This window comes from Oncorhynchus nerka, linkage group LG20, assembly GCF_034236695.1.
Source record: "Oncorhynchus nerka isolate Pitt River linkage group LG20, Oner_Uvic_2.0, whole genome shotgun sequence".
In the NCBI taxonomy this organism is placed as follows: domain Eukaryota; kingdom Metazoa; phylum Chordata; class Actinopteri; order Salmoniformes; family Salmonidae; genus Oncorhynchus; species Oncorhynchus nerka.
Window position 1 is genome coordinate 92282862 of NC_088415.1, and position 22714 is coordinate 92305575.

At 42.2% G+C, this 22714-nt stretch overlaps 1 protein-coding gene across 1 annotated transcript in view; it reads left to right on the forward strand.

Moving 5' to 3' along the window:
* The window catches only part of LOC115127078 (receptor-type tyrosine-protein phosphatase mu-like), a 531907-nt gene that overhangs the window by 331776 nt on the left and 177417 nt on the right, over positions 1–22714 (forward strand). Inside the window, exons 18-20 of the mRNA XM_065006102.1 lie at positions 1–131; positions 16199–16276; positions 18849–18875. The exon at positions 1–131 is cut by the window's left edge and continues 27 nt beyond it. Coding sequence (XP_064862174.1) covers positions 1–131; positions 16199–16276; positions 18849–18875 — 236 coding nt within the window. The remainder of the gene's footprint in view (positions 132–16198; positions 16277–18848; positions 18876–22714) is intronic.

Genomic DNA, 22714 nt, shown 5'->3' on the forward strand with positions numbered 1-22714 from the left:
GTTGAGCAGTACACGACAGGAGATGACAGTGATGGTTAACTCTATGGATAAGAGCTATACGGAGCAGGGGACAAATTGCGACGAGGCCTTGTCCTTCATGGACACACACAGCCACACGCTCAACACAAGGAGTGAGTGTACCCTCACCATCAACGGGAGAAGTAAGTTGGGAAAATGACGTACCTTCAGACTTTGATTGCCCTTTTTCCCCTTTTTTGAAATCAATCGTATCGATAAAATATCTTATCTTAAATCCCATAAATCCACTTGAGTAATGGGAGCTTGTTGTGTCCAACATTTCTACCCTGTCTATCTATGGGTGTCACGGATCCCACCGGAACTTTCATTACGCACACCTGGCCCCTATTCCCAATGATTAGTACTTGTATAAGTGTGCCCTTGGTTTACCAGTGTCCTGTCCATTATTGTTACACTGTCCGTTGGTTCGTGTGAGTACCTGTGCTGTGTGTTTTGGGTTTTTCGTGCAAAATGTGGTTTGCGCAGATGATTACGAGGTCTCGTCCCGTGTGTTAATCAGGGACAGACGGTCAAAAGTTTAAGAACACCTACTCATTCCAGGGTTTCTCTTTTTTGTTTTTACTATTTTCTACATTGTAGACTAATTGTGAAGACATCAAAACTATGAAATAACACCTATGGAATCACATAGTAACCAAAAAGGTGTTAAACAAATCCAACTATATTTGAGATGATTCAAATAGCCACCCTTTGCCTTGATGACAGCTTTGCAAACTCTTGGCTAATGTATCCATGCGATCTTTATTAAAGTTGAATTTAATGTAACAGGCTTTTAAAATTCATTTTTGGTGCACAATTTCTACTTAAAATATCAAAGGCACCCATTTGGTGGAATGACTCTACTGTATACGTTACATGCTGCATGGCTATTGTTGAAAAACACTTCACCCTAATCCTTAAAACCTTTTACCAACTCAGTCTCTAACAGCTTTGTCTGGGGCTAGGCCTTGGAGCCTGACCATGACCCCATATAATCTGACCCAGGCCATCCCGATTAGACCCTTCTACCCCTCTCTGCCATTAGTCGTCTTCCACTGCTCGGTAGGAAATGACGCCCCTGAAACAGACACTTAAGCTTTGACCTCAACTGACTGTCTGTTAAAATGTGACTGTTTTGAAATTGACATACCTCTTGTCCCGGTTCCAAAATCCTGAGCCCCTTTACCTTGTATAACTGTCTATTGATGTCATATGGAGCTGTTTATGTGTTAGACAAGTTAACCTTTTCACTCAGTCCTCTGGTGGGTGACATGGTGTTTATCTTAAGGAAAATGCACTGAAACCAAAATACCTTTAGTTTTGGTGATCCTCTGACGCTCCGGCTCATAGTTGGGTGGATGGATGTCTTATTTTGTATTACAATGAATTGAATGTAATGTATTAATTACTGTATTAATTGCTGTATTAACTAATGTATTAACTACTGTATTAATTACTGTATTAATTACTGTATTAACTACTGTATTAACTACTGTATTAATTACTGTATTAACTACTGTATTAACTACTGTATTAACTACTGTATTAATTACTGTATTAATTGCTGTATTAACTACTGTATTAACTACTGTATTAACTACTGTATTAATTACTGTATTAACTACTGTATTAACTACTGTATTAATTACTGTATTAATTGCTGTATTAACTACTGTATTAACTACTGTATTAACTACTGCATTAACTACTGTATTAATTACTGTATTAACTACTGTATTAACTACTGTATTAATTACTGTATTAATCACTGTATTAACTACTGTATTAACTACTGCATTAACTTCTGTATTAATTACTGTATTAACTACTGTATTAACTACTGTATTAATTACTGTATTAACTACTGTATTAACTACTGTATTAACTACTGTATTAATTACTGTATTAACTACTGTATTAATTACTGTATTAACTACTGTATTAACTACTGTATTAAATACTGTGTTAATTACTGTATTAACTACTGTATTAACTACTGTATTAATTACTGTATTAATTACTGTATTAACTACTGTATTAACTACTGTATTAACTACTGTGTTAATTACTGTATTAACTACTGTATTAACTACTGTATTAATTACTGTATTAATTACTGTATTAACTACTGTATTAATTACTGTATTAATTACTGTATTAACTACTGTATTAATTACTGTATTAATTACTGTATTAACTGCTGTATTAACTACTGTATTAATTACTGTATTAACTACTGTATTAACTACTGTATTAATTACTGTATTAACTACTGTATTAATTACTGTATTAACTACTGTATTAACTACTGTATTAATTACTGTATTAACTACTGTATTAATTACTGTATTAACTACTGTATTAATTACTGTATTAACTACTGTATTAACTACTGTGTTAACTACTGTATTAATTACTGTATTAACTACTGTATTAACTACTGTATTAATTACTGTATTAACTACTGTATTAATTACTGTATTAACTACTGTATTAACTACTGTATTAACTACTGTGTTAATTACTGTATTAACTACTGTATTAACTACTGTATTAACTACTGTATTAATTACTGTATTAACTACTGTATTAACTACTGTATTAATTACTGTATTAACTACTGTATTAATTACTGTATTAACTACTGTATTAACTACTGTATTAAATACTGTGTTAATTACTGTATTAACTACTGTATTAATTACTGTATTAATTACTGTATTAACTACTGTATTAACTACTGTATTAACTACTGTGTTAATTACTGTATTAACTACTGTATTAACTACTGTATTAATTACTGTATTAATTACTGTATTACTTACTGTATTAATTACTGTATTAACTACTGTATTAACTACTGTATTAATTACTGTATTAATTGCTGTATTAACTGCTGTATTAACTACTGTATTAATTACTGTATTAACTAATGTATTAATTACTGTATTAACTACTGTATTAATTACTGTATTAACTACTGTATTAACTACTGTATTAATTACTGTATTAACTACTGTATTAATTACTGTATTAACTACTGTATTAACTACTGTATTAATTACTGTATTAACTACTGTATTAATTACTGTATTAACTACTGTATTAATTACTGTATTAACTACTGTATTAACTACTGTGTTAACTACTGTATTAATTACTGTATTAACTACTGTATTAACTACTGTATTAATTACTGTATTAACTACTGTATTAATTACTGTATTAACTACTGTATTAACTACTGTATTAATTACTGTATTAACTGCTGTATTAACTACTGTATTAATTACTGTATTAACTACTGTATTAACTACTGCATTAACTTCTGTATTAATTACTGTATTAACTACTGTATTAACTACTGTATTAACTACTGTATTAATTACTGTATTAATTGCTGTATTAACTACTGTATTAACTACTGTATTAACTACTGCATTAACTACTGTATTAATTACTGTATTAACTACTGTATTAACTACTGTATTAATTACTGTATTAATCACTGTATTAACTACTGTATTAACTACTGCATTAACTTCTGTATTAATTACTGTATTAACTACTGTATTAACTACTGTATTAATTACTGTATTAACTACTGTATTAACTACTGTATTAACTACTGTATTAATTACTGTATTAACTACTGTATTAATTACTGTATTAACTACTGTATTAACTACTGTATTAATTACTGTATTAACTACTGTATTAATTACTGTATTAACTACTGTATTAACTACTGTATTAAATACTGTGTTAATTACTGTATTAACTACTGTATTAATTACTGTATTAACTACTGTATTAATTACTGTATTAACTACTGTATTAATTACTGTATTAACTACTGTATTAACTACTGTATTAATTACTGTATTAACTACTGTATTAATTACTGTATTAACTACTGTATTAACTACTGTATTAATTACTGTATTAACTACTGTATTAATTACTGTATTAACTACTGTATTAATTACTGTATTAACTACTGTATTAACTACTGTGTTAACTACTGTATTAATTACTGTATTAACTACTGTATTAACTACTGTATTAATTACTGTATTAACTACTGTATTAATTACTGTATTAACTACTGTATTAACTACTGTATTAACTACTGTATTAATTACTGTATTAACTACTGTATTAACTACTGTATTAATTACTGTATTAACTACTGTATTAATTACTGTATTAACTACTGTATTAACTACTGTATTAATTACTGTATTAACTACTGTATTAATTACTGTATTAACTACTGTATTAATTACTGTATTAACTACTGTATTAACTACTGTGTTAACTACTGTATTAATTACTGTATTAACTACTGTATTAACTACTGTATTAATTACTGTATTAACTACTGTATTAATTACTGTATTAACTACTGTATTAACTACTGTATTAACTACTGTGTTAATTACTGTATTAACTACTGTATTAACTACTGTATTAACTACTGTATTAATTACTGTATTAACTACTGTATTAATTACTGTATTAACTACTGTATTAATTACTGTATTAACTACTGTATTAACTACTGTATTAACTACTGTATTAACTGCTGTATTAACTACTGTATTAACTACTGTATTAACTACTGTATTAATTACTGTATTAACTACTGTATTAATTACTGTATTAACTACTGTATTAACTACTGTATTAAATACTGTGTTAATTACTGTATTAACTACTGTATTAACTACTGTATTAATTACTGTATTAATTACTGTATTAACTACTGTATTAACTACTGTATTAACTACTGTGTTAATTACTGTATTAACTACTGTATTAACTACTGTATTAATTACTGTATTAATTACTGTATTACTTACTGTATTAATTACTGTATTAACTACTGTATTAACTACTGTATTAATTACTGTATTAATTGCTGTATTAACTGCTGTATTAACTACTGTATTAATTACTGTATTAATTACTGTATTAACTACTGTATTAACTACTGTATTAACTACTGTATTACATTTACATTTAAGTCATTTAGCAGACGCTCTTATCCAGAGCGACTTACAAATTGGTGCATTCACCTTATGACCTCCAGTGGAACAGTAGTGCATCTAAATCTTTTCAGGGGGAGGGGGGGTGAGAGGGATTACTTTATCCTATCCTAGGTATTCCTTAAAGAGGTGGGGTTTCAGGTGTCTCCGGAAGGTGGTGATTGACTCCGCTGTCCTGGCGTCGTGAGGGAGTTTGTTCCACCATTGGGGGGCCAGAGCAGCGAACAGTTTTGACTGGGCTGAGCGGGAACTGTACTTCCTCAGTGGTAGGGAGGCGAGCAGGCCAGAGGTGGATGAACGCAGTGCCCTTGTTTGGGTGTAGGGCCTGATCAGAGCCTGGAGGTACTGAGGTGCCGTTCCCCTCACAGCTCCGTAGGCAAGCACCATGGTCTTGTAGCGGATGCGAGCTTCAACTGGAAGCCAGTGGAGGGAGCGGAGGAGCGGGGTGACGTGAGAGAACTTGGGAAGGTTGAACACCAGACGGGCTGCGGCGTTCTGGATGAGTTGTAGGGGTTTAATGGCACAGGCAGGGAGCCCAGCCAACAGCGAGTTGCAGTAATCCAGACGGGAGATGACAAGTGCCTGGATTAGGACCTGCGCCGCTTCCTGTGTGAGGCAGGGTCGTACTCTGCGGATGTTGTAGAGCATGAACCTACAGGAACGGGCCACCGCCTTGATGTTAGTTGAGAACGACAGGGTGTTGTCCAGGATCACGCCAAGGTTCTTAGCGCTCTGGGAGGAGGACACAATGGAGTTGTCAACCGTGATGGCGAGATCATGGAACGGGCAGTCCTTCCCCGGGAGGAAGAGCAGTTCCGTCTTGCCGAGGTTCAGCTTGAGGTGGTGATCCGTCATCCACACGGATATGTCTGCCAGACATGCAGAGATGCGATTCGCCACCTGGTCATCAGAAGGGGGAAAGGGGAAGATTAATTGTGTGTCGTCTGCATAGCAATGATAGGAGAGACCATGTGAGGTTATGACAGAGCCAAGTGACTTGGTGTATAGCGAGAATAGGAGAGGGCCTAGAACAGAGCCCTGGGGGACACCAGTGGTGAGAGCACGTGGTGTGGAGACGGATTCTCGCCACGCCACCTGGTAGGAGCGACCTGTCAGGTAGGACGCAATCCAGGCGTGGGCCGCACCGGAGATGCCCAACTCGGAGAGGGTGGAGAGGAGGATCTGATGGTTCACAGTATCGAAGGCAGCCGATAGGTCTAGAAGGATGAGAGCAGAGGAGAGAGAGTTAGCTTTAGCAGTGCGGAGCGCCTCCGTGATACAGAGAAGAGCAGTCTCAGTTGAATGACTAGTCTTGAAACCTGACTGATTTGGATCAAGAAGGTCATTCTGAGAGAGATAGCGGGAGAGCTGGCCAAGGACGGCACGTTCAAGAGTTTTGGAGAGAAAAGAAAGAAGGGATACTGGTCTGTAGTTGTTGACATCGGAGGGATCGAGTGTAGGTTTTTTCAGAAGGGGTGCAACTCTCGCTCTCTTGAAGACGGAAGGGACGTAGCCAGCGGTCAGGGATGAGTTGATGAGCGAGGTGAGGTAGGGGAGGAGGTCTCCGGAAATGGTCTGGAGAAGAGAGGAGGGGATAGGGTCAAGCGGGCAGGTTGTAGGGCGGCCGGCCGTCACAAGACGCGAGATTTCATCTGGAGAGAGAGGGAGAAAGAGGTCAGAGCACAGGGTAGGGCAGTGTGAGCAGAACCAGCGGTGTCGTTTGACTTAGCAAACGAGGATCGGATGTCGTCGACCTTCTTTTCAAAATGGTTGACGAAGTCATCTGCAGAGAGGGAGGAGGGGGGAGGGGGAGGAGGATTCAGGAGGGAGGAGAAGGTTGCAAAGAGCTTCCTAGGGTTAGAGGCAGATGCTTGGAATTTAGAGTGGTAGAAAGTGGCTTTAGCAGCAGAGAGAGAAGAGGAAAATGTAGAGAGGAGGGAGTGAAAGGATGTCAGGTCCGCAGGGAGGCGAGTTTTCCTCCATTTCCGCTCGGCTGCCCGGAGCCCTGTTCTGTGAGCTCGCAATGAGTCGTCGAGCCACGGAGCGGGAGGGGAGGACCGAGCCGGCCTGGAGGATAGGGGACATAGAGAGTCAAAGGATGCAGAAAGGGAGGAGAGGAGGGTTGAGGAGGCAGAATCAGGAGATAGGTTGGAGAAGGTTTGAGCAGAGGGAAGAGATGATAGGATGGAAGAGGAGAGAGTAGCGGGGGAGAGAGAGCGAAGGTTGGGACGGCGCGATACCATCCGAGTAGGGGCAGTGTGGGAAGTGTTGGATGAGAGCGAGAGGGAAAAGGATACAAGGTAGTGGTCGGAGACTTGGAGGGGAGTTGCAACGAGGTTAGTGGAAGAACAGCATCTAGTAAAGATGAGGTCGAGCGTATTTCCTGCCTTGTGAGTAGGGGGGGAAGGTGAGGGGGTGAGGTCAAAAGAGGAGAGGAGTGGAAAGAAGGAGGCAGAGAGGAATGAGTCAAAGGTAGGCGTGGGGAGGTTAAAGTCGCCCAGAACTGTGAGAGGTGAGCCGTCCTCAGGAAAGGAGCTTATCAAGGCATCAAGCTCATTGATGAACTCTCCGAGGGAACCTGGAGGGCGATAAATGATAAGGATGTTAAGCTTGAAAGGGCTGGTAACTGTGACAGCATGGAATTCAAAGGAGGCGATAGACAGATGGGTAAGGGGAGAAAGAGAGAATGACCACTTGGGAGAGATGAGGATCCCGGTGCCACCACCCCGCTGACCAGAAGCTCTCGGGGTGTGCGAGAACACGTGGGCAGACGAAGAGAGAGCAGTAGGAGTAGCAGTGTTGTCTGTGGTGATCCATGTTTCCGTCAGTGCCAAGAAGTCGAGGGACTGGAGGGAGACATAGGCGGAGATGAACTCTGCCTTGTTGGCCGCAGATCGGCAGTTCCAGAGGCTACCGGAGACCTGGAACTCCACGTGGGTCGTGCGCGCTGGGACCACCAGATTAGGGTGGCCGCGGCCACGCGGTGTGGAGCGTTTGTATGGTCTGTGCAGAGAGGAGAGAACAGGGATAGACAGACACATAGTTGACAGGCTACACAAGAGGCTACGCTAATGCAAAGGAGATTGGAATGACAAGTGGACTACACGTCACGAGTGTTCAGAGAGTTAAGCTTACGTAGCAAGAATCTTATTGACTAAAATGATTAAAATGATACAGTACTGCTGAAGTAGGCTAGCTGGCAGAGGCTGCGTTGTTGACTAAGTAGGCTAGTTGGCATTGGCTGCGTTGTTGACACTACACTAATCAAGTCGTTCCGTTGAGTGTAATAGTTTCTACTGTGCTGCTATTCGGGGCTAGCTGGCTAGCTAGCAGTGTTGATTACGTTACGTTGCGTTAAAAGAACGACAATAGCTGGCTAACTAACCTAGGAAGTCGCTCTAGACTACACAATTATCTTTGATACAAAGACGGCTGTGTAGCTAGCTATGTAGCTAGCTACGATCAAACAAATCAAGCCGTTGTACTGTAATGAAATGAAATGAAAAATGTGATACTACCTGTGGAGCGAAGCGAAATGCGACCGGATTGTTGAGTGCAGAAGTTCTGTTCGGTAGACGTTGGCTAGCTGTTGGCTAGCTAGCAGAGTCTCCTATGTTAAGGACGACATAAAACTACACACTCTAAACTACACAATTATCTTGGGTACGAAGACAGCAAAGACAACTATGTAGCTAGCTAACACTACACTAATCAAGTCGTTCAGTTGAGTGTAATAGTTGTGCTGCTAATCGGTAGACGGTGGACTAGCTAACGGTGGACGTTAGCTAGCTGGCTAGCTGCAAGGCAGTGTAGACTGCGTTAGGACGACGAAATACGATAATTACGCAATTATCTATGAAACAAAGACGGCTGTGTAGCTAGCTAAGAAGAAATTGATAAGATTAGACAAATCAAACCGTTGTACTATAATGAAATGTAATGAAATGTAATACTACCTGCGGACCGAGTGCAGATGCGACCGCTCGCTCCAACCCGGAACCCGGAAGTGCTGGTATTAACTACTGTATTAATTACTGTATTAACTACTGTATTAATTACTGTATTAACTACTGTATTAACTACTGTATTAATTACTGTATTAACTACTGTATTAATTACTGTATTAACTACTGTATTAACTACTGTATTAATTACTGTATTAACTACTGTATTAATTACTGTATTAACTACTGTATTAATTACTGTATTAACTACTGTATTAACTACTGTGTTAACTACTGTATTAATTACTGTATTAACTACTGTATTAACTACTGTATTAATTACTGTATTAACTACTGTATTAATTACTGTATTAACTACTGTATTAACTACTGTATTAACTACTGTGTTAATTACTGTATTAACTACTGTATTAACTACTGTATTAACTACTGTATTAATTACTGTATTAACTACTGTATTAATTACTGTATTAACTACTGTATTAATTACTGTATTAACTACTGTATTAACTACTGTATTAACTACTGTATTAACTGCTGTATTAACTACTGTATTAACTACTGTATTAATTACTGTATTAACTACTGTATTAATTACTGTATTAACTACTGTATTAACTACTGTGTTAACTACTGTGTTAATTACTGTATTAACTACTGTATTAACTACTGTATTAACTACTGTATTAATTACTGTATTAACTACTGTATTAATTACTGTATTAACTACTGTATTAACTACTGTATTAATTACTGTATTAACTGCTGTATTAACTACTGTATTAATTACTGTATTAATTACTGTATTAACTACTGTATTAATTACTGTATTAATTAGTCATTTACCATTCTCTTCCTCGGACTGAAAATGTTGTTTTGCAGAGTTCATCGATCTCATTTTCAAGTCCTTGTTTAAAAAAAATATATATATATTTTAGACATTTCGTTTTTCAAATAACCGATAGTCAGTGGTTGTAATCTGAATAAAAGGAAAAAGTCTAGAAACATTGTTTCATTATAGAAACATTGTAGAAACAAAAGTCTATTGTCCTGCTATTAGCCCGTCCTAGAAACATTGTTTGTAGAAATCACAGCCTGCTACGCTTGTGAAAACGGAGTTAATAATAATGATAATAATTCTTCCTTCTAGTTGTTAAAGGTTCCAAATGATAAAGTTTATTTTTTTTAAACAATTAGTATATTTGAGTTTAACCACAATATTTTGTTGTATTATTCGTTCTGTCTTTTCTGGTGGATTAAACTGAAATTTCAACCAACTTTCTATGAGTTGTTTAAAAAATAACGATATTTTGGAGATGATTTCATTTTTCAATAACCGAAAGTGAGCTAGGAAAAAGGCCGTTCTTGGACATGAGACAATGTTACTAATTTGTAAATAAAGCCAATTTGTTATTTAGAATGAATTATTTCTGTTTTTAGAGGTAGAGAAACCAGAAGCCCACCGTCGCCTCGTGGGTCTCCCGGTCGCTACCGGCACGGGTATCGAACCAGCATCTGTAGCAATGCAGTTTGCACTGCGATGCAGTGTCTTAGACCACTGCGCCACTCCAGAGGCCCCAGCCGCAAAGTTTTTCATGCTGATCAGTTGCCTTGCGCAAAGTATCTATTGACCTGCTAATACCCCACAATGGTGCTGTACAACGTGACGGGTCGAGAGTCGGCTAGAGTACTACAGTAAGAGTAAAATGATCCAAACATTTCCACACCCTAATTACAGTCTAACCAATACCCAAACAGAGATTCAGTGAAAATACAAATCTCATTGAATAATCAAGACCAGTCCCCAGCGCTTTCTTGACCTCTGAATGCTCTCTTTTCCCCATTCCACTTGCCTCTTCCATTAATTTTAATAGAGTATTTTCCAGCATAATCAGTGCTCTAACTCCCCCTTGTGGTGGTCTGTAGCATTGACGCTGTGACGCAGGGTACCGTACTAAACCACAAATTAGCTCTAAACCCCACAGCATAATCTCAAAACCGTTAGTTGAGCAAACACTGTATACAACATGGTGTTGGTACTAGATGACATGGTGTTGGTACTAGATGGTGTTGGTCCTAGATGGTGTTGGTCCTAGATGGTGTTGATCCTAGATGACATGGTGTTGGTCCTAGATGGTGTTGGTCCTAGATGGTGTTGGTCCTAGATTACATGGTGTTGGGTCTAGATGGTGTTGGTCCTAGATGGTGTTGGTCATAGATGGTGTTGGTCATAGATGGTGTTGGTCCTAGATGGTGTTGATCCTAGATGACATGGTGTTGGTACTAGATGACATGGTGTTGGTCCTAGATGACATGGTGTTGGTCCTAGATGGTGTTGGTCCTAGATGATGTTGGTCCTAGATGGTGTTGGTCCTAGACGGTGTTGGTCCTAGATGGTGTTGGTCCTAGATGGTGTTGGTCCTAGATAGTGTTGGTCCTAGATGGTGTTGGTCCTAGATGGTGTTGGTCCTAGATTGTGTTGGTCCTAGATGGTGTTGATCCTAGATGGTGTTGGTCCTAGATGGTGTTGATCCTAGATGACATGGTGTTGGTACTAGATGACATGGTGTTGGTACTAGATGACATGGTGTTGGTACTAGATGACATGGTGTTGGTACTAGATGACATGGTGTTGGTACTTGATGACATGGTGTTGGTACTAGATGACATGGTGTTGGTCCTAGATGGTGTTGGTCCTAGATGGTGTTGGTCCTAGATGGTGTTGGTCCTAGATGGTGTTGATCCTAGATGACATGGTGTTGGTACTAGATGACATGGTGTTGGTCCTAGATGGTGTTGGTCCTAGATGGTATTGGTCCTAGATGGTCTTGATCCTAGATGACATGGTGTTGGTACTAGATGACATGGTGTTGGTCCTAGATGGTGTTGGTCCTAGATGGTGTTGATCCTAGATGACATGGTGTTGGTACTAGATGACATGGTGTTGGTCCTAGATGGTGTTGGTCCTAGATGGTATTGGTCCTAGATGGTGTTGGTCCTAGATGGTGTTGATCCTAGATGACATGGTGTTGGTACTGAATGACATGGTGTTGGTCCTAGATGGTGTTGATCCTAGATGGTGTTGATCCTAGATGACATGGTGTTGGTTCTAGATTGTGTTGGTCCTAGATGACATGGTGTTGGTCCTAGATGGTGTTGGTCATAGATGGTGTTGGTCCTAGATGGTGTTGATCCTAGATTACATGGTGTTGGTCCTAGATGGTGGTCCTAGATGGTGTTGATCCTAGATGACATGGTGTTGGTCCTAGAGGGTGTTGGTCCTAGATGGTGTTGGTCCTCGATGGTGTTGGTCCTAGATGGTGTTAGTCCTAGATGGTGTTGGTCCTCGATGGTGTTAGTCCTAGATGGTGTTGGTCCTAGATGGTGTTAGTCCTAGATGGTGTTGGTCCTAGATGACATGGTGTTGGTCCTAGATGACATGGTGTTGGTCCTAGATGGTGTTGGTCCTAGATGACATGGTGTTGGTCTTATATGGTGTTGGTCCTAGATGACATGGTGTAGATCCTAGATGGTGTCGGTCCTAGATGGTGTTGGTCCTAGATGGTGTTGTCCTAGATGGTGTTGGTCCTAGATGGTGTTGGTCCTAGATGGTGTTGGTCCTAGATGGTGTTGGTCCTAGATGGTGTTGGTCCAAGATGGTGTTGGTCCTAGATGGTGTTGGTCCTAGATGGTGTTGGTCCTAGATGGTGTTGGTCCCAGATGACATGGTGTTGGTACTAGATGGTGTTGGTCATAGATGACATGGTGTTGGTCCTAGATGGTGTTGGTCCTATATGGTGTTGGTCCTAGATGACATGGTGTTGGTCCTAGATGGTGTTGGTCCTAGATGGTGTTGGTCCCAGATGACATGGTGTTGGTCCTAGATGGTGTTGGTCCTAGATGGTGTTGGTCCTAGATGGTGTTGGTCCCAGATGACATGGTGTTGGTCCTAGATGGTGTTGTCCTAGATGGTGTTGGTCCTAGATGGTGTTGGTCCTAGATGGTGTTGTCCTAGATGGTGTTGGTCCTAGATGGTGTTGGTCCTAGATGGTGTTGGTCCTAGATGGTGTTGGTCCTAGATGGTGTTGTCCTAGATGGTGTTGGTCCTAGATGGTGTTGGTCCTAGATGGTGTTGGTCCTAGATGGTGTTGGTACTAGATGGTGTTGGTCCTAGATGGTGTTGTCCTAGATGGTGTTGGTCCTAGATGGTGTTGGTCCTAGATGGTGTTGGTCCTAGATGGTGTTGGTCCTAGATGGTGTTGGTCCTAGATGGTGTTGGTACTAGATGGTGTTGGTCCTAGATGGTGTTGTCCTAGATGGTGTTGGTCCTAGATGGTGTTGGTCCTAGATGGTGTTGTCCTAGATGGTGTTGGTCCTAGATGGTGTTGGTCCTAGATGGTGTTGGTCCTAGATGGTGTTGGTCCAAGATGGTGTTGGTCCTAGATGGTGTTGGTCCCAGATGACATGGTGTTGGTCCTAGATGGTGTTGGTCCTAGATGGTGTTGGTCCTAGATGGTGTTGGTCCTAGATGACATGGTGTTGGTCCTAGATGGTGTTGGTCATAGATGACATGGTGTTGGTCCTAGATGGTGTTGGTCCTAGATGGTGTTGGTCCCAGATGACATGGTCAAGAGACATGCCCAAAACTCTAACTGTATTGTTGTGTGGCTCTTTGACTTCCCCTTCCTAGTGTTCAGCACTGACAAACGAAATATATTACATGTGTCACTATACATTACTATGTACTGTGTTATGAATCTGCTTATCTGATGATGTGTGTTATTTCTGTTCTGGTCCCATGATATGTTCTGGTCCTATGATATGTTCTGGTCCTATGATATGTTCTGGTCCCGTGATATGTTCTGGTCCCGTGATATGTTCTGGTCCTATGATATGTTCTGGTCCTATGGTATGTTCTGGTCCTATGATATGTTCTGGTCCTATGATATGTTCTGGTCCTATGATATGTTCTGGTCCTATGATATGTTCTGGTCCTATGGTATGTTCTGGTCCCGTGATATGTTCTGGTCCCGTGATATGTTCTGGTCCTATGATATGTTCTGGTCCTATGATATGTTCTGGTCCTATGATATGTTCTGGTCCTATGATATGTTCTGGTCCCGTGATATGTTCTGGTCCCGTGATATGTTCTGGTCCTATGGTATGTTCTGGTCCCGTGATATGTTCTGGTCCCGTGATATGTTCTGGTCCTATGATATGTTCTGGTCCTATGATATGTTCTGGTCCTATGATATGTTCTGGTCCTATGATATATTCTGGTCCTATGATATGTTCTGGTCCCGTGATATGTTCTGGTCCTATGGTATGTTCTGGTCCTATGGTATGTTCTGGTCCTATGATATGTTCTGGTACTATGATATGTTCTGGTCCTATGGTATGTTCTGGTCCTATGATATGTTCTGGTACTATGATATGTTCTGGTCCTATGATATGTTCTGGTCCTATGATATGTTCTGGTCTGGTCCTATGGTATGTTCTGGTCCTATGGTATGTTCTGGTCCTATGATATGTTCTGGTCCTATGGTATGTTCTGGTCCTATGGTATGTTCTGGTCCTATGATATGTTCTGGTCCTATGGTATGTTCTGGTCCTATGATATGTTCTGGTCCCGTGATATGTTCTGGTCCTATGATATGTTCTGGTCCCGTGGTATGTTCTGGTCCCGTGATATGTTCTGGTCCTATGATATGTTCTGGTCCTATGATATGTTCTGGTCCTATGATATGTTCTGGTCCTATGATATGTTCTGGTCCCGTGATATGTTCTGGTCCTATGATATGTTCTGGTCCCGTGATATGTTCTGGTCCCGTGATATGTTCTGGTCCTATGGTATGTTCTGGTCCCGTGATATGTTCTGGTCCCGTGATATGTTCTGGTCCTATGGTATGTTCTGGTCCCGTGATATGTTCTGGTCCCGTGATATGTTCTGGTCCTATGATATGTTCTGGTCCTATGATATGTTCTGGTCCTATGATATGTTGTGGTCCTATGATATGTTCTGGTCCTATGATATATTCTGGTCCTATGATATGTTCTGGTCCCGTGATATGTTCTGGTCCTATGGTATGTTCTGGTCCTATGATATGTTCTGGTACTATGATATGTTCTGGTCCTATGGTATGTTCTGGTCCTATGATATGTTCTGGTCCTATGATATGTTCTGGTCCTATGATATGTTCTGGTCCTATGATATGTTCTGGTCCCGTGATATGTTCTGGTCCTATGATATGTTCTGGTCCCGTGATATGTTCTGGTCCCGTGATATGTTCTGGTCCTATGATATGTTCTGGTCCTATGATATGTTCTGGTCCCGTGATATGTTCTGGTCCTATGATATGTTCTGGTCCCGTGATATGTTCTGGTCCTATGATATGTTCTGGTCCTATGATATGTTCTGGTCCCGTGATATGTTCTGGTCCTATGATATGTTCTGGTCCTATGATATGTTCTGGTACTATGGTATGTTCTGGTCCCGTGATATGTTCTGGTCCTATGATATGTTCTGGTCCCGTGATATGTTCTGGTCCTATGATATGTTCTGGTCCTATGATATGTTCTGGTCCTATGATATGTTCTGGTCCCGTGATATGTTCTGGTCCTATGATATGTTCTGGTCCCGTGATATGTTCTGGTCCTATGATATGTTCTGGTCCTATGATATGTTCTGGTCCTATGATATGTTCTGGTCCTATGATATGTTCTGGTACTATGGTATGTTCTGGTCCTATGGTATGTTCTGGTCCTATGATGTGTTCTGGTCCTATGATATGTTCTGGTACTATGATATGTTCTGGTCCTATGATATGTTCTGGTCCTATGATATGTTCTGGTACTATGATATGTTCTGGTCCTATGATATGTTCTGGTCCTATTGTATGTTCTGGTCCTATGATATATTCTGGTCCTATGATATGTTCTGGTCCTATGATATGTTCTGGTCTGGTACTATGGTATGTTCTGGTCCTATGATATGTTCTGGTCCCATGATATGTTCTGGTCCTATGATATGTTCTGGTCTGGTACTATGGTATGTTCTGGTCCTATGGTATGTTCTGGTCCTATGATATGTTCTGGTACTATGGTATGTTCTGGTCCTATAATTCTGTTCAGACTGTATATTGATAGTTTTCTTTCTGTCTCCAGCTGCGTCGTCCCCTTCCTCCTTCACCCTGAATAAGTCTAATACTCTCAGCACAACGCTTCTCAAGTCCTACTACCCAGGTATACACACCTTTTCTCCACCTCTGGTCCGCACCATTCTGCCATACTATGGTCACTGTAGATAGCGGAGAGTACAAGTCAATGGTTGGTGAAATGATAGCTAACTTAAGTTTAGCTTTAGTCCCATGTGTGTTTGTTGCATCAATAATGTGTTTTTGATTGATTGAAATGAATCGGAAGTCTATGCATTAATTATAACAAACATCATCTGTGTGTGAATATACTATATTTCTAGCCTGCTGTTCAACGTGTGTTTGGTCTTCTATCTCTCTGTGTTTAGCAGTTCTTCTGTCTCCTGCTATAAGACTGTATTGTTTTCTAGCCTGCTGTTCAACGTGTGTTTGGTCTTCTATCTCTCTGTGTTTAGCAGTTCTTCTGTCTCCTGCTATAAGACTGTATTGTTTTCTAGCCTGCTGTTCAACGTGTGTTTGGTCTTCTATCTCTCTGTGTATAGCAGTTCTTCTGTCTCCTGCTATAAGACTGTATTGTTTTCTAGCCTGCTGTTCAACGTGTGTTTGGTCTTCTATCTCTCTGTGTTTAGCAGTTCTTCTGTCTCCTGCTATAAGACTATTGTTTTCTAGCCTGCTGTTCAACGTGTGTTTGGTCTTCTATCTCTCTGTGTATAGCAGTTCTTCTGTCTCCTGCTATAAGACTGTATTGTTTTGTCTTTCTCTTCCTCCTCCTCTTCTTACTCCTTCTCCTCTTCCTCCTCTTCTTCCTCCTCCTCTTCCTCTCCTCGTCTTCTATCTCATCCTCTTCCTCCGCCTCTTCTTCCTCCTCCTCTTCTTCCCCCTCCTCCTCCTCTTCCTCCTCCTCTTCCTCTTCTTCCACTTCTTCCTCTTCTCCCTTTTCTTCCTCCTCCTCTTCCTCTCTTCCTCTTCCCCCTCGTCCTCTTCTTCCTCCTCCTCCTCCTCCTCTTCTTCTTCCTCTTCCTCCTCTTCCACTGCCTCTTCCTTCTCCTCCTCTTCTTCCTCTTCCTCCTCCTCCTCCTCTTCCTCCTGCTCATCCTCCTCTTCCTCTCATCCTCTTCCTCCTCTTTGTCCTCCTCCTCTTCTTCCTCCTCCTCTTCTTCCTCCTCCTCTTCTTCCTCCTCTTCCTCCTCCTCCTCTTCCTCCTCCTCCTCTTCCTCCTGCTCATCCTCCTCTTCCTCTCATCCTCTTCCTCCTCTTTCTCCTCTTCCTCCTCATCCTCTTCTTCCTCCTGCTCATCCTCCTCTTCCTCCTCATCCTCTTCTTCCTCCTGCTCATCCTCCTCTTCTTCCTCCTCCTCTTCCTCCTGCTCTTCCTCCTCCTCCTCCTCCCCCTCTTCCTCTTTCTCCTCTTCCTCCTCCTCCTCTTCCTCCTACTCATCCTCCTCTTCCTCTCATCCTCTTCCTCTTCCTCCTCTTTGTCCTCCTCCCCTTCTTCCTTCTCCTCTTCTTCCTCATCTTCCTCCTCCTCTTCCTCCTCCTCCTCCTCTTCCTCCTGCTCATCCTCTTCCTCTTCCTCTTCTTCCTCCTCCTCTTCTTCCTCCTCTTCCTCCTCCTCCTCTTCCTCCTCTTCCTCCTGCTCATCCTCCTCTTCCTCTCATCCTCTTCATCCTCTTCTTCCTCCTGCTCATCCTCCTCTTCCTCCTCATCCTCTTCTTCCTCCTGCTCATCCTCCTCTTCTTCCTCCTCCTCTTCCTCCTGCTCTTCCTCCTCCTCCTCCTCCCCCTCTTCCTCTTTCTCCTCTTCTTCCTCCTCCTCTTCCTCCTGCTCTTCCTCCTCCTCCTCCTCCCCCTCTTCCTCTTTCTCCTCTTCCTCCTCCTCCTCTTCCTCCTACTCATCCTCCTCTTCCTCTCATCCTCTTCCTCTTCCTCCTCTTTGTCCTCCTCCCCTTCTTCCTCCTCCTCTTCTTCCTCATCTTCCTCCTCCTCTTCCTCCTCCTCCTCCTCTTCCTCCTGCTCATCCTCTTCCTCTTCTTCCTCCTCCTCTTCTTCCTCCTCTTCCTCCTCCTCCTCTTCCTCCTCTTCCTCCTGCTCATCCTCCTCTTCCTCTCATCCTCTTCCTCCTCTTTCTCCTCTTCCTCCTCATCCTCTTCTTCCTCCTGCTCATCCTCCTCTTCCTCCTCATCCTCTTCTTCCTCCTGCTCATCCTCCTCTTCTTCCTCCTCCTCTTCCTCCTCCTCCTCCTCTTCCTCCTGCTCATCCTCTTCCTCTTACTCTTCTTCCTCCTCCTCTTCTTCCTCCTCCTCTTCCTCCTCCTCTTCCTCCTGCTCATCCTCCTCTTCCTCTCATCCTCTTCCTCTTCCTCCTCTTTCTCCTCTTCCTCCTCATCCTCTTCTTCCTCCTGCTCATCCTCCTCTTCCTCCTCATCCTCTTCTTCCTCCTGCTCATCCTCCTCTTCTTCCTCCTCCTCTTCCTCCTCCTCTTCCTCCTGCTCTTCCTCCTCCTCCTCCTCCTCTTCCTCCTCCTCCTCTTCCTCCTCCTCTATCTACAATCACATTCACTTTGCTCTGGTGTTTTGCTCTCCTCTTTTCTTGCATGCTTTTATTTACTGCTATTTTCTCTCCTCTTCCTCCAACTTCCGCACTTGTTTGGGGGTTATGAACAGATCCCTTCGTGCCAACCGCTATCTTAGGTGAGACACGTCTTCTTTTACCACTATATCCATTTCTGCTGAGAGTGTATTATAGGATTCACTGTTTAACTTGCTTTGTCGTGAAGACTTTGACACAGAAAACCTATTGCTATATACATGCAGTAAAGTATCGGGAGGGAACAGCTCTGTTACTGATGATGGCTTCCTCACCTCCATACCTGCCTGCTGCTTCCTCCTCGTCCTCCTCCTAATCCTCCTCCTCCTCTTCCTCCTCCTCCTCTTCTTCCTCCTCTTCTTCCTCTTCCTCCTCCTCCTCTTCCTCCTCCTCCTCCTAATCCTCCTCCTCCTCTTCCTCCTCCTCTTCTTCCTCCTCTTCTTCCTCTTCCTCCTCCTCTTCCTCCTCCTCCTCTTCCTCTTCCTCATCCTCGCCCTCCTCCTAATCCTCCTCCTCCTCTTTCTCCTCCTCCTCTTCTTCCTCCTCTTCTTCCTCTTCCTCCTCCTCTTCCTCCTCCTCCTCTTCCTCCTCCTCTTCCTCGTCCTCGTCCTCGTCCTAATCCTCCTTCTCCTCTTCCTCCTCCTCTTCTTCCTCTTCCTCCTCCTCTTCCTCCTCCTCCTCCTCTTCCTCCTCCTCTTCTTCCTCTTCCTCCTCCTCTTCCTCCTCCTCCTCCTCTTCTTCCTCCTCTTCTTCCTCTTCCTCCTCCTCTTCCTCCTCCTCCTCTTCCTCCTCCTCTTCCTCCTCCTCCTCCTAATCCTCCTCCTCCTCTTCCTCCTCCTCTTCCTCCTCCTCCTCTTCCTCTTCCTCGTCCTCGTCCTCCTCCTAATCCTCCTTCTCCTCTTCCTCCCTGGTTATCCCTGGGCTGAGGCTGGCTTCCTCCTCGTCCTCCTCCTAATCCTCCTCCTCCTCTTCCTCCCTGGTTATCCCTGGGCTGAGGCTGGCTTCTCTCCATTCCATCCTCACTGCGTTGTGATGACCCATGCTGTGCGTTGTGATGTCACCTATGTAACATGTTTGACCTCTCATATGCATGGTCATACATGTGGACTGGATGTGGGGGGAGTGTAGTTGGGGAGGACGGGAGAGGTGTAGTTGGGGAGGAGGGGAGAGTGTAGTTGTGAAGGACTGGGGAGGTGTAGTTGGGGAGGAGGGGAGAGTGTAGTTGTGAAGGACTGGGGAGGTGTAGTTGGGGAGGAGGGGAGGTGTAGTTGGGGAGGAGGGGGAGTGTAGTTGTGAAGGACTGGGGAGGTGTAGTTGGGGAGGAGGGGGGAGGTGTAGTTGGGGAGGAGGGGGGGAGTGTAGTTGGGGAGGAGGGGGAGGTGTAGTTGGGAAGGAGTGGGGAGTGTAGTTGGGGAGGAGGGGGATGTGTAGTTGGGAAGGAGGGGGAGTGTAGTTGAGGAGGAGGGGGAGTGTAGTTGGGAAGGGGGGGAGTGTAGTTGGGGAGGAGGGGGAGGTGTAGTTGAGGAGGAGGGGGAGTGTAGTTGGGGAGGAGGGGATAGTGTAGTTGGGAAGGAGGGGGAAGTGTAGTTGGGGAGGAGGGGGAGGTGTAGTTGGGGAGGAGGGGAGGTGTAGTTGGGGAGAAAGGGGGAGTGTAGTTGGGAAGGACTGGGGAGGTGTAGTTGGGGAGGAGGGGGAGTGTAGTTGGGAAGGACTGGGGAGGTGTAGTTGGGAAGGAGGGGGAGTGTAGTTGGGGAGGAGGGGGAGATGTAGTTGGAGTGGAGGGGGAGTGTAGTTCAGGAGGAGAGGGGAGTGTAGGTGGGGAGGAGGGGAGGTGTAGATGGTGAGAAGGGGGAGTGTAGTTCAGGAGGAGAGGAGAGTGTAAGTGGGGAGGAGGGGAGGTGTAGTTGGAGTGGAGGGGGAGTGTAATTCAGGAGGAGAGGGGAGTGAAGGTGGGGACGAGGGGAGTGTAGTTGAGGACGAAGGGAGGTGTAGTTGCAGACAGGTGTGGCAGCCAACATCGCCATGTCCACTGTTACTACAGTTACCAGTAAAGTCACTGTGCTACGATAATATGAACAGAGAGAGAGAGATCAACCACTTATAAAAACACAGAGAGATCAACCACTTATATAAACACAGAGAGAGATCAACCACTTATATAAACAGAGAGATCAACCACTTATATAAACAGAGAGAGAGAGATCAACCACTTATATAAACAGAGAGATCAACCACTTATATAAACAGAGAGAGAGAGATCAACCACTTATATAAACACAGAGAGAGATCAACCATTTATATACACAGAGAGAGATCAACCACTTATATAAACAGAGAGAGATCAACCACTTATATAAACAGAGAGAGAGAGATCAACCACTTATATAAACACAGAGAGATCAACCACTTATATAAACAGAGAGAGATCAACCACTTATATAAACAGAGAGAGAGATCAACCACTTATATAAACAGAGAGAGATCAACCACTTATATAAACAGAGAGAGAGATCAACCACTTATATAAACAGAGAGAGAGATCAACCACTTATATAAACAGAGAGAGATCAACCACTTATATAAACAGAGAGAGAGATCAACCACTTATATAAACAGAGAGAGAGAGATCAACCACTTTTATAAACAGAGAGAGATCAACCACTTATATAAACAGAGAGAGATCAACCACTTATATAAACAGAGAGAGATCAACCACTTATATAAACAGAGAGAGATCAACCACTTATATAAACAGAGAGAGAGATCAACCACTTATATAAACAGAGAGAGAGATCAACCACTTATATAAACAGAGAGAGAGATCAACCACTTATATAAACACAGAGAGAGATCAACCACTTATATAAACAGAGAGAGATCAACCACTTATATAAACAGAGAGAGAGAGATCAACCACTTATATAAACAGAGAGAGAGATCAACCCCTTTTATAAACAGAGAGAGATCAACCACTTATATAAACAGAGAGAGATCAACCACTTATATAAAGAGAGAGAGATCAACCACTTATATAAAGAGAGAGAGATCAACCACTTATATAAAGAGAGAGAGATCAACCACTTATATAAAGAGAGAGAGATCAACCACTTATATAAACAGAGAGAGATCAACCACTTATATAAAGAGAGAGAGATCAACCACTTATATAAACAGAGAGAGATCAACCACTTATATAAACAGAGAGAGAGATCAACCACTTATATAAACAGAGAGAGAGATCAACCACTTATATAAACAGAGAGAGATCAACCACTTATATAAACAGAGAGAGAGATCAACCACTTATATAAACAGAGAGAGATCAACCACTTATATAAATAGAGAGAGAGATCAACCACTTTTATAAACAGAGAGAGATCAACCACTTATATAAACAGAGAGATCAACCACTTATATAAACAGAGAGATCAACCACTTATATAAACAGAGAGATCAACCACTTATATAAACAGAGAGATCAACCACTTATATAAACAGAGAGAGATCAACCACTTATATAAACACAGAGAGATCAACCACTTATATAAACAGAGAGAGATCAACCACTTATATAAACAGAGAGAGAGATCAACCACTTATATAAACAGAGAGAGATCAACCACTTATATAAACAGAGAGAGATCAACCACTTATATAAACACAGAGAGAGATCAACCATTTATATACACAGAGAGAGAGAGACAGAGAGGGACAAAGATAGAGACAAATGGAGGAGAGACAGAGAGAGGGAGACGGAGAGAGGGAGATGGAGAGAGCGAGACAGGCAGAGAGAGAGAGGGAGACAGGCAGAGAGAGAGAGGGAGACAGACAGAGAGAGAGAGGGAGACAGACAGAGAGAGAGGGAGACAGAGGGGGAGACAGAGAGATGGAGACAGGGAGACAGAGAGAGTGAGACAGAGAGAGTGAGCCAGAGAGAGAGAGT